Source organism: Cricetulus griseus, chromosome 2, assembly GCF_003668045.3.
Source record: "Cricetulus griseus strain 17A/GY chromosome 2, alternate assembly CriGri-PICRH-1.0, whole genome shotgun sequence".
NCBI classification, from domain to species: domain Eukaryota; kingdom Metazoa; phylum Chordata; class Mammalia; order Rodentia; family Cricetidae; genus Cricetulus; species Cricetulus griseus.
In genome coordinates this window covers 394,710,095-394,720,008 of record NC_048595.1, presented here as the reverse complement: position 1 = coordinate 394,720,008, position 9,914 = coordinate 394,710,095, and the positions used below count along the sequence as shown (strand labels likewise).

The following is a 9,914-nucleotide window of genomic DNA, read 5'->3' as shown; positions in this document are numbered from 1 at the left end:
TCCAGGGTCTCTGCTTATGGGTTCTTGTCTATGGGTTCCTGCCTTGAATTCCTGCCTTGGTTTCCCTTAGTGACGGAATATAACCTATAGCCAAAATAAACCTTTGCCTCCCCAGGTTGTAGGTGGAAGTTTTCCCATCCTGGCAGCCACATTCCAAATAACCAACACAAAATTTTAATATTAATTGCAAATGCTCAGTCGATACTTCGGTCTCGTTACAAACTTGCTCTTATAGCTTAACACACTTCTATTAATCTATGTGCTGCCCAGAGGCTCATGGCTCTTACCTCTATCCAATTGTGTGTTCTGCATCTGGCTGGTGACTCCTTGGTCTCCACCCTTCCTCTTCCTGCATTCTTAGTTTGGTTGTCCTGCATATACTTCCTGCCTGGCTACTGGCTACTCAGCTTTTTATTAACAATGAAAGCCATACATATTCACAGTGTACAGGATTATTCCACAGCACCAGGTTGCTTTTTAGTCAGTGTTTTTTCACAGCAACAGAAACTCAAAGTAGATGACTCCAATACACTGTTCACTCACATATCCTTCCTTCCTTCCCTCTCGAAGCAGACTCCAAAGGGTAGACCAACAGAACAGCAGCACAGTGTCAGAGTTCATACTCGTGGGCTTTGAGCAGAGTCCCCCTTCCACTCAGGCATCGCTCTTCACCCTCTTCTTGGCTCTCTACAGCCTCGCCATGGCCATGAATGGCCTCATCATCTTCATAACCTGGACTGACCCCAGACTCAACAGCCCCATGTACTTCTTCCTTGGACACCTGTCTTTCCTGGACATCTGTTTCATCACCACCACCATCCCTCAGATGTTGATCCATCTGGTGACCAAGAATCACATTGTCTCCTTTGCCTCCTGTTTGACTCAGATGTATCTGGTCTTTGGTGTGGGTGTGGCTGAGTGCATCCTCTTGGCTTTCATGGCCTATGACCGGTATGTTGCAATCTGCCACCCACTGAACTATGCCCAGATCATAAGTCGGCAGATGTGTGTCAGGCTGGTGCTGACTTCTTGGATCTTTGGGATGGTCAATGGCATCCTTCTTGATTACATGACATTTCGGGGTCCCTTCTGCAGAGAAAACCACATAGAAAACTTCTTCTGTGAGGCCCCCATAGTGATTTCTCTCTCCTGTGGGGACCCTAAGTTCAGCCTGAAGGTGATCTTTCTTGATGCCATTGTGGTGCTGCTCAGCCCCATGGTGCTCATTGTCACCTCCTATGCCCGCATCCTGGCCTCCATCCTTAGCAGAGCCTCCTCCTCAGGTAGGGGGAAGACATTCTCCACTTGTGCCTCCCACCTGACTGTGGTCATCTTTTTCTACACCTCAGCCATGTTCTCCTACATGAATCCCCGCAGCACACACGGGCCTGACAAAGACAAGCCTTTCTCCCTCCTCTATACCATCATCACCCCCATGTGCAACCCCGTCATCTACAGCTTCCGCAACAAGGAAATGAAGGGGGCCATGCGGAGGGCCCTGGGGAGAGGCAACCTGGCTCAGGCAGAATCTGTCTAGCCTGAAATTTCCCTGGAGGGGTTCAACCTACTGTAAATAGAAGCTCAACCCTTTTCCAGTCTTACTCCCCATCGCCAAAGAGCTCCACACAAGGACCCTCATATCTTCGTTGGCACCAGACTCAGACCTTGAAGTCATTTCTCCTGATGTCTAAGGCTCTGGCCTTGAGTTGACTTCCAGCATAGACTGAGCATCTTTGATTTCTCTTGGTAATCAGTTTTTGTGATTGGAGGGACAAATCCAATGCAATAGGGGTTATGTCACTAACTGAGAAGAGGCAGGCATCCTTCTCAAGATAAAACAATTAGTGTAAAAACCAAAATGATTTGGAGAGCTTTTGCTTAGGGAAGAGAATAGTTTTAAAGTCAAAGTGTGGAGGCCATGTGTTGGAGAAATATAGTGTGAGGTAGGCAGACTCTTATCCCTGTGTGTTGGCCCACAAATTTTGTATGTTTATAGAGGAAAAGGGAGATTAGTCGTGCAGTTTTATTACTTGCCAAAGCCAGCAAGATGAGGCATGAAATTCTAGATTAATGTTGTAAAGGGAGACTAGAGTAGAGTCAAGCCTGAGAGCACCAGCTTGTCCAGCTTGTGACCATAACCTGGGAGTTCCATCTGTATCAGAAACAGCCTAGGGTCAGGGAGACTTTGAGAAACTTAACATCATTCAACAATAGAGCAGGGTTACTTTAACTTACTAAATAGTGAAATTACACACATAAGCTACTGTGCCTGGCTCTGTTTGAAGCTTCTATCATCACTCTGGTCATATGTTATACCATTTAATACCCTCGTTTTCCTCCTAAGCTGGGTCCTGGTAGCTTTATTAAACTCCTCCATGAGCTTCCTTGCCTAAGGAGAGTTGCTGACAGGGTGCAGGAGGATGGAGAGACAGTGTTTTCCTGGATCCTTTGATTACCCATGTTCTGCAACCATGATCCGAGAGTCAGATATCTCTGCTCCTTTCACTTTCCTCTTAATGTGGTTCATGTTTGAAGAGGAAATAGGAAACATGACTAATCTATAAGCACAACGTTAATCTGTAGTTTAAATATTCCTATAAATGTAGAGACAGATGCATAATTGTAACATTACCAAACAATCAAGAAAAAAAGTCTGACTTTGAACATTGCTATAGTTAGGATCTTAGATGTCCACAAAAGTCCATACATTAAAGGGTTTGTTGTACTTTCTATCTGGGTTGTTCACCCCCCACCATGCTCCTGTTTTGAACACTTGGTCCCCAGCTTGTGTACTATTTAAAAGGCTCTGGTGCTTTTAGACAGTGAAGTAGGGCACCAAACTTGTGCTTGTAGAAGCGATACTCAGCCCTGGTTTGGATCTTGGGCTCCTCTTCCTGGTCTGTACCATGTCAGCAGCTGCTGTCCCTTGCTCCCAATGCCAAGGATGGAGTCGCTCCTGTCTCCATAGTTTCTTCCACCTTAGTGATCTAGAATCTCTCTGAAAACATGAGTAAAATAAATCATGCCTCAAGCTGCTGGGAGCAGGCATTTGATGACAGGGACTCAAGGGAAACTAAGGCAGGCTTAGTTCCCATAGTGCTGCCACAGAAAGATGACAAAGAGATTGGGTCAATGGGAGCTCCTCAAGTTATTGGGGTCTTGCCTTTAAATGAAATTGTGAGACCCCGATCTCTTCCTTGCCCTCTTTTGCTTCCTGGTGACAAAATAAGAAGACTTTTCTGCCACACATTCTGGCAATAGCCGCTGCCTCACAACAGGCCTAAATAAAAAAGCCAATCAATCATCAGCCAAAGCCTTCACTAACCAAAAAAGACTTTGTCTCTGTAAATATGAATTATCTTGAGTATTTTGTTATAGTGATGGGAAACTCATACAAATATAATAGAAAGGGACCAATTCAACTTTGGAAATGATGTTTACCTAACATTGAGACCAAACTTGACTAAACCAAAATAATCTCTTTGTGAACATAGTTGCAAAGTTCCTAGGAAAAATTTAATGTAATCTATTCTATACTGTATTAACAGATGTTTTATGGCTTCCTAGGGAAATTTGAACAAACATCTGTTCATCTCAGAGAGGGCAGAACAGACCAAAGAAATTATCCCATCCAAATCTAGGGTAGTGAGCCAATTAATTTATTGGGGTTAGTGACAGAAACATGTGTGACTCAAAGGCAGCATATCACCAAAAGCTCACACCAGAATAGGTGACTACTCATGAAAGCTGCTGCCTCCCATGAATTCTTGGCCCAACTCTCAGGGAGAGAGTCTTTTCACCTTTAGCACATGCTTATGCAACCTTGGGGTTGGGCCTTGTGAATCTGCTAGATTCCATGAGCTTCCTGAGCCTTGTGAGTTTCCCAGGCTTTTCAGTCTTATGAGCTGCCCCACCTCCACCCATTAAGGAGAGAAGGCCAAAAGAATAAGACTTACATTATGGCCTTAATTCAGCTCATCCTAGAACTTCAACATTGAATGAACACTAGAAAACTAGTTACTATAAATCACCACATTTCCAGAAAAATAAAGAGAAACACACAGTCAACTCTGCTATAGCTTTAGGAAAACCATCCATTCTGCTGAAAATGCATACTTATGACTTTTAAGGAAGGCACTTTGAACAGACCAGGGATGGGGGAAAATATCATTAAAGTATTAAAGAGATTCTTGAGCCAGGCATGGTGGTGTACACCTTTAATCCCAGCCTCAGGAGCAGAGGCAGAAAAATCTCTGTGAGTTCAAGGCCAGCCTGGTCTACAAAACAAGTTCCAGCACAGCCAGGGGTACACAGAGTAACCCTGTTTTTAAAGATCAACACCCCTCAAAAAATATTAAAAAGGTGTCTACAGAAAACCAGCCAGACAACATCATCTCTAATAGTAATCTTCAAAATCATTGTCTTGAAGACCAAATAAGCTTAACTCTAGGAGCTTCACAGGAAGGGAGAGGAAAGGAACTTAGTCATCAAAGGATGAGGAGTGTGGTGATCTTTTGTGTATGATACAACAAATAAAGCTCACCTGAAGATCAGAGTGCAAAGCTAGCCACACTAGTTAGCCATAGAGGCCAGGCCTCACACTTTTAATCCCACCACTCAGGAGACAGAGGCAGATGGATCTCTGTTAGTTCAAGGCCAAGCTGACCTATAGGAAATTGATCCAGCCTAAAACAGAAACAGAGCTTACACAAAGGTGATCTCATCACTTGGGATCCCATGCCTTTAATCCCAGCATTAGAGAGGAATATAAGGCGGGAAGAGACAGGAGTACACTGCAGTCTAAGGTTTGGTGGAGAGCAGTGCAGTCTGGAGATTCAATCTGAGGACATGGATGCCCATTCAGTCTGAGCATTACTAGAGATGGGAACTCTCTAGTGGCTAGCCAGTTTCCTTCTCTGATCTTCAGCTTTAACCCCAATAACTGTCTTTGAGATTTTTATTACTTATGCTACAGAGGAGGGCTAAGAAATGCTGATGTCTGGATTGGACATGGCTGTTGAGGTCATGAACTGACACTGATTCAGTTTACCTACATAAGACTGAGCCTGTAAACATTCCAGCATGGGTGGGGGAGGGGCTCATGAGGCTCTTCCCCCCGACCCCACCCAGCCAAAGGACAGTTGGTGGGTGCTGGTAGAAGGAAGTCCTTTTTCTAGTACAAAAACAGCCCTTGACTGTAGGTTTTATTAGAGCCTTTAGTATGTTGAGATATGCTCCCTCTGTGTCTATCCTTTTCAGGACTTTTGCCATGAAAGGATATTAGATTTTGTCAAAGGCCTTTTCTGTGCCTACAGAAATGATCTTGTGATTTCTGTCTTTGAGTCTATTTCTGTAAGTGACATTTATTGATTCGTGTTGATTTATCCCTGAATCTCTAGAAAGAAGCCACCTTGATCCTGGTGAATAATGTGATCTTAAATTGGCTTGCTAGTATTTCCCTGTTTTTTTTTTTTTTTTTTTTTTTTTTACAAACGATCTTATTTTACATATCAATCCCCTGGTCCCTCTCCCATCCTCCCATGCCTTTCACCGACCCTCCCCCCAACCCATTCCCCAAGGATAGTGAGGCCTTCCATGGGGATCATCAAGTCTGTCACATCATTTGGGAGAGTATCTAAGCCCTCCTCCATGTATCTGGGCTGAAATAGTATCCCTCCATAAGGAATGGGCTCCCAAAGTCCATTTGTGCACTAGAGATCATTGAGAATTTTTGCATCTATGTTCATTAGGAAGATTGATCTTAATTTTCTTTTCTCTATTGTTGATGTGAGTTTATCCACTTTGATATCAGCACAATACTGGATTCATAAAGATTTGGGATGGGAAAGATGACTCAGAGGTTGAGCACGTACTATTGTTGCAGAGGATCCTAGTTCAATTCCCAGCACCCCCATCAGGTGGCTCACAACTGCCTGCAACTCCAGCTCCAGGTGGACTGACTCTTTGGGCCTCTTCAGACACCTGAACTCACATGCACATACCTAAACACACACACACACACACACACACACACACACACACACACACACACACACACACACACACACGAGTTTGGAAGCATTTCTTCCTTTTCTATATTATGTAATAACTTGAGACTTAGTGTTGTTACTTCTTTGAAGGCCTTGAGTATTCTGCAGAAAATACATAGAGAAGTGGGCTCTTTTAGTTCAGAGATTTTTTTTAGTTTATTTTATGTGCATTGGTGTTTTGCCTGCATGTATGTCTGTGTGAGTGTGCAGATCTTGGAGTTGCAGACAGTTGTGGGTACGGGGATTTGAACTCAGGTCCTCTGGAAGAGCATTCAGTGCTCTTAATCGCTGAACTATCTCTCCAGCTCCCGTTCAGAGATTTTTTTAATTACTACTTCAATCTCAATGTTTCTTATAAATCTGATTAAATTATTTACTTCGTCTTGGTATAGTTTTGGTAGGTTATGTGCATCTAAGTAATTCATCTAGTTCTTTGAGATTTTCCAGTTGAGTGGAATGTAAGTTTTTAAATCTTTTCTCTGAATTTCATTGGTATTTGTTGCAATATCCCCCCTTTGATCTCTCATGTTACTAACTTGTATAATTTGTGTCCTTTTTTGTTTAATTCGCCTAAGTGTTATCAATCTTTTCTTTTCAAAGAACCAACTCTTTGTGTCTTGATTAATTTTAGTGTACATTGTGTGTGCAAATGTGGGCATGTGTGTGCCATGGTATACATGTGGGAGTCAAAAGACAACTTTTAGGAGTTGGTTCTTTTCCTCCACTTCAGGAAGACAGGGTATTTTTTTGTTTTGTTTTCTTGTTTCTACCTCTCTCTTGATTCTTGGCTACCTGTCCCACAAGTTTCCAGGTCATTGTCTTGCCTTTGTCTAGACCATCTTGCCATTGAAGTACTGGAGCTACAGATATGATCACCACATACAACTTTTTGTGAGTTCGAGATCAAACTCGGGTTGTCAGGTTTGTATAACCACCAAGTCATCCTGCCAGCCCTGGTTCTTTGTAGTTTGTTCTTTTCTCATTTCATTAATTTCTGCCATGATTTTAATTTCTTCCTATCTACTGCTTTTAGGTCTGATCTGTTCTTGCTTTTCCAAAGCCTTAAGGTCCATCCCTATTATTGAGACTTTCTATTGTTGCTTTTTTAAAAAAAATACATAGGCTGTACTGTGTAAATAGCTATAAATGTCTCTCTTGGGACTGCCTTCTGTATCACACATGTTTTGATATGCTGTAATTTCACTTTCATTCATTTCTATGATATTTTGTAAGTTTTTTTTCTTGATTTCTTTGATGATTCATTCACTTTCCAATAGTTATTTAATCTCTATTACTTTGTGAATATTCTGTATTCTCTTGCTGGTGGTATTCAATTGTGTGGTCAGATAGGGTACAGAAAATTATTTCAATTTTCCTGTTTGCTGAGATTTGCTTTGTGTTCTCATATGTGGCCTATTTTAAAGAATGTTCCATGGAGTTCTGAAAGGAATGTGTGTTCTGTACTCCCTGGGTGGACTGTTGTACTTATGTCTGTAAGGTCTATTTAATTTATAATGTTACTTACCTCCATTGTTTGTTTATTTTTTGCCCAGATGACCTATCTATAAGTGAGGATAGGATATGTAAATCACCCGTTGCTGTGGTAAAAACACATATTACCATTAAAGGGAATGTTAAGATTAAAACAAGATAAAAGAGAAAACACTGAAGGTGGTGGATAAAAGCTGAGTATGAGCTAGCCACAATGGTCAGATACTAGGATATATAGAGATAGATAGATAGATAGATAGATAGATAGATAGATAGATATACAAGATAATAGAATATAGATAGCTACATCAGATAATAAGATGACTGCATATAGGCTGGTTAACATGATTATAATTCAAGTTATTTCAGATTCTGGACAGTAGAAGGTTGGACTTGCTCATTCCTGATGATAGTGACACAGGCAGACTGTGGCTTACCTAGATTTTCTGCTTAGGGGCGGTCTTAGTTAAGGTTACTCTTGCTGTAATGAATAACCAAAGCAATTTGGGGAGGAAAGGGTTATTTGGCTTACACTTCCACATCATTGTTCATCATTGAGGGAAGTCAGGACAGGAACTCAAGCAGGGCGGGAATCTGGAGACAGGAGCTATTGAAGAGACCATGGAGGAGAGCTGCTTACTGCTTACTGCTGCCCATGGTTTGCTCAACCTGCTTTCTTATAGAACCCAGGATTACCAGCCCAGTGGTGGTACCACCCACAATAGGCTGAGTCCTCCCCCATCAATCATTAATTAAGAAAATATCCGATTTGCCTCCAGCCTGATCTTAAGAAGACATTTCTCTTTTTAAATTTTATTTATTTATATTTTATGCATAAATGCTATGCATTTATACCTACTGGCCAGAAGAGGACATCAGATCCTGTTACAGATATTTGTGAGCCACCATGTGGTTGCTGGGAATTAAACGCAGGACCTCTGGAAGAGCAGTCAGTGCTCTTAACCTCTGAGCCATCTCTTCAACTCTTTTAAATTTTATTTATTTATATTTTACATATGAGAGGGAGACATCTCTTTTTTTTTCAACTTTAAAGACTTGGTTTATTTGAAGAAAAACAAAAAACCCTCAACCCAAAGGATGGGATTTTACATCTCAAGACATCTCCCAAATAATGTCTACAGATTACAAATCAATTTCATAGAAGACAGTTTTGTACAAACTTTACATGTATTCAGGAGCAGGACATAAGCCAACCCCTGTTTTTATTTTAACAGAGGAGCAAAGTAGGAGAGCATGGGACAGAACAGCTTTCTTCTGGATGCAACTATCTGGAAGGGAAATAGACATGAAGAGGGCTATCTACCTTTTCATTGTCTACAACCAAAGGTTTAAAAAAAAAAACCCATTCAATGATGGGTCTCTCTAAAGGCCCGCTTCCTAGCTACTAGCCAATCAAGTCCACTGGATGAGCGACTTGCTATGCCCACTGCTGCAGCCCATGAAACCAACGCTCCTGCAGAGCAGGTCTAGGGTTTGCACATTAAGACCAGGTCTCATTTGCCTGCAGGTACCCCGATGTCCCACAACAGGGAAGCTTGCTGTCAAGGTGCAGATCAAAGCAGACAGGTCAAGCTACTGTACTCAAGATAAGCCAGACCTTATTCAATAGTTCTCTACATCATCCTTTATTCTTGAAGGAAGTCAAGAAACCACCCCCTAAGCAGAAAAGCACAGTCTAGGTTGCATTATAAACCCAAGCACCTGCGTAGGGTTCCTGTGAAGGAAACAAATAGAAATCTTAAACACCCCAATCAAGGCTGAAGACCTTTAACTCAACTCTCTCCATTCACCACCCAAGCCCATCAATTGAAATACTCTGACCTCCAAGGGGGTGAAAGCAGCAGGAGCAGGAATTAAAGATACCATAGAGCTGGTTTACTTGACAAAAGCAGTGATTCCACAGGCCACAGCTTCTGGTGGCCAAGATTAAAAGAAAAAAAAGCCTTTTAGAAGGCTCATAGTGTCATCAAGAACATGAGATGACCAGTGACAAAGTTTGGAAAGGAATGTGAATATATTCAAACTTTTAGAAAGGACAGATTTTAGAAGACTTGAATTTCCCACGACTGCTAAGTGCTTCCTCATCCAGGAAATGATTGTTCTATTTATGTGTCTATTGGAGGTCACAGCATTTCCCTTACTACCTGGTATAAAATAACTGATAATTCCCTCAAAGTTTTTCAAACCACGATTGAGTTTCCCATTCATTTTAGTCCGAAGAAGTACTACTTGTTAGTGGCCTGTAGACTCACTCCCAACTACCCCCTTAGGGGGTAAAAAATAAAAATTATAAAAATAACAATAAAACAACTCTCCCTAGGCTGGCCCCAGTTAAGTCTGAATTGAAGTAGA

At 41.8% G+C, this 9,914-nt stretch overlaps 1 protein-coding gene across 1 annotated transcript; it reads left to right on the top strand.

The window, feature by feature from the left end:
- Positions 1–517: 517 nt before the first annotated feature.
- LOC100755728 (olfactory receptor 10AD1) lies at positions 518–1,537 on the top strand. Its single transcript, XM_027397855.1, has one exon. It carries the CDS (start codon positions 518–520, stop codon positions 1,535–1,537), a length of 1,020 nt encoding a protein of 339 aa, XP_027253656.1.
- The last annotated feature ends 8,377 nt before the right edge of the window (positions 1,538–9,914 follow it).

Bases quoted from the DNA above. Each gene is read 5' to 3' on its own strand.
- LOC100755728 (XM_027397855.1), top strand. From the start codon at position 518: ATGACTCCAATACACTGTTCACTCACATATCCTTCCTTCCTTCCCTCT.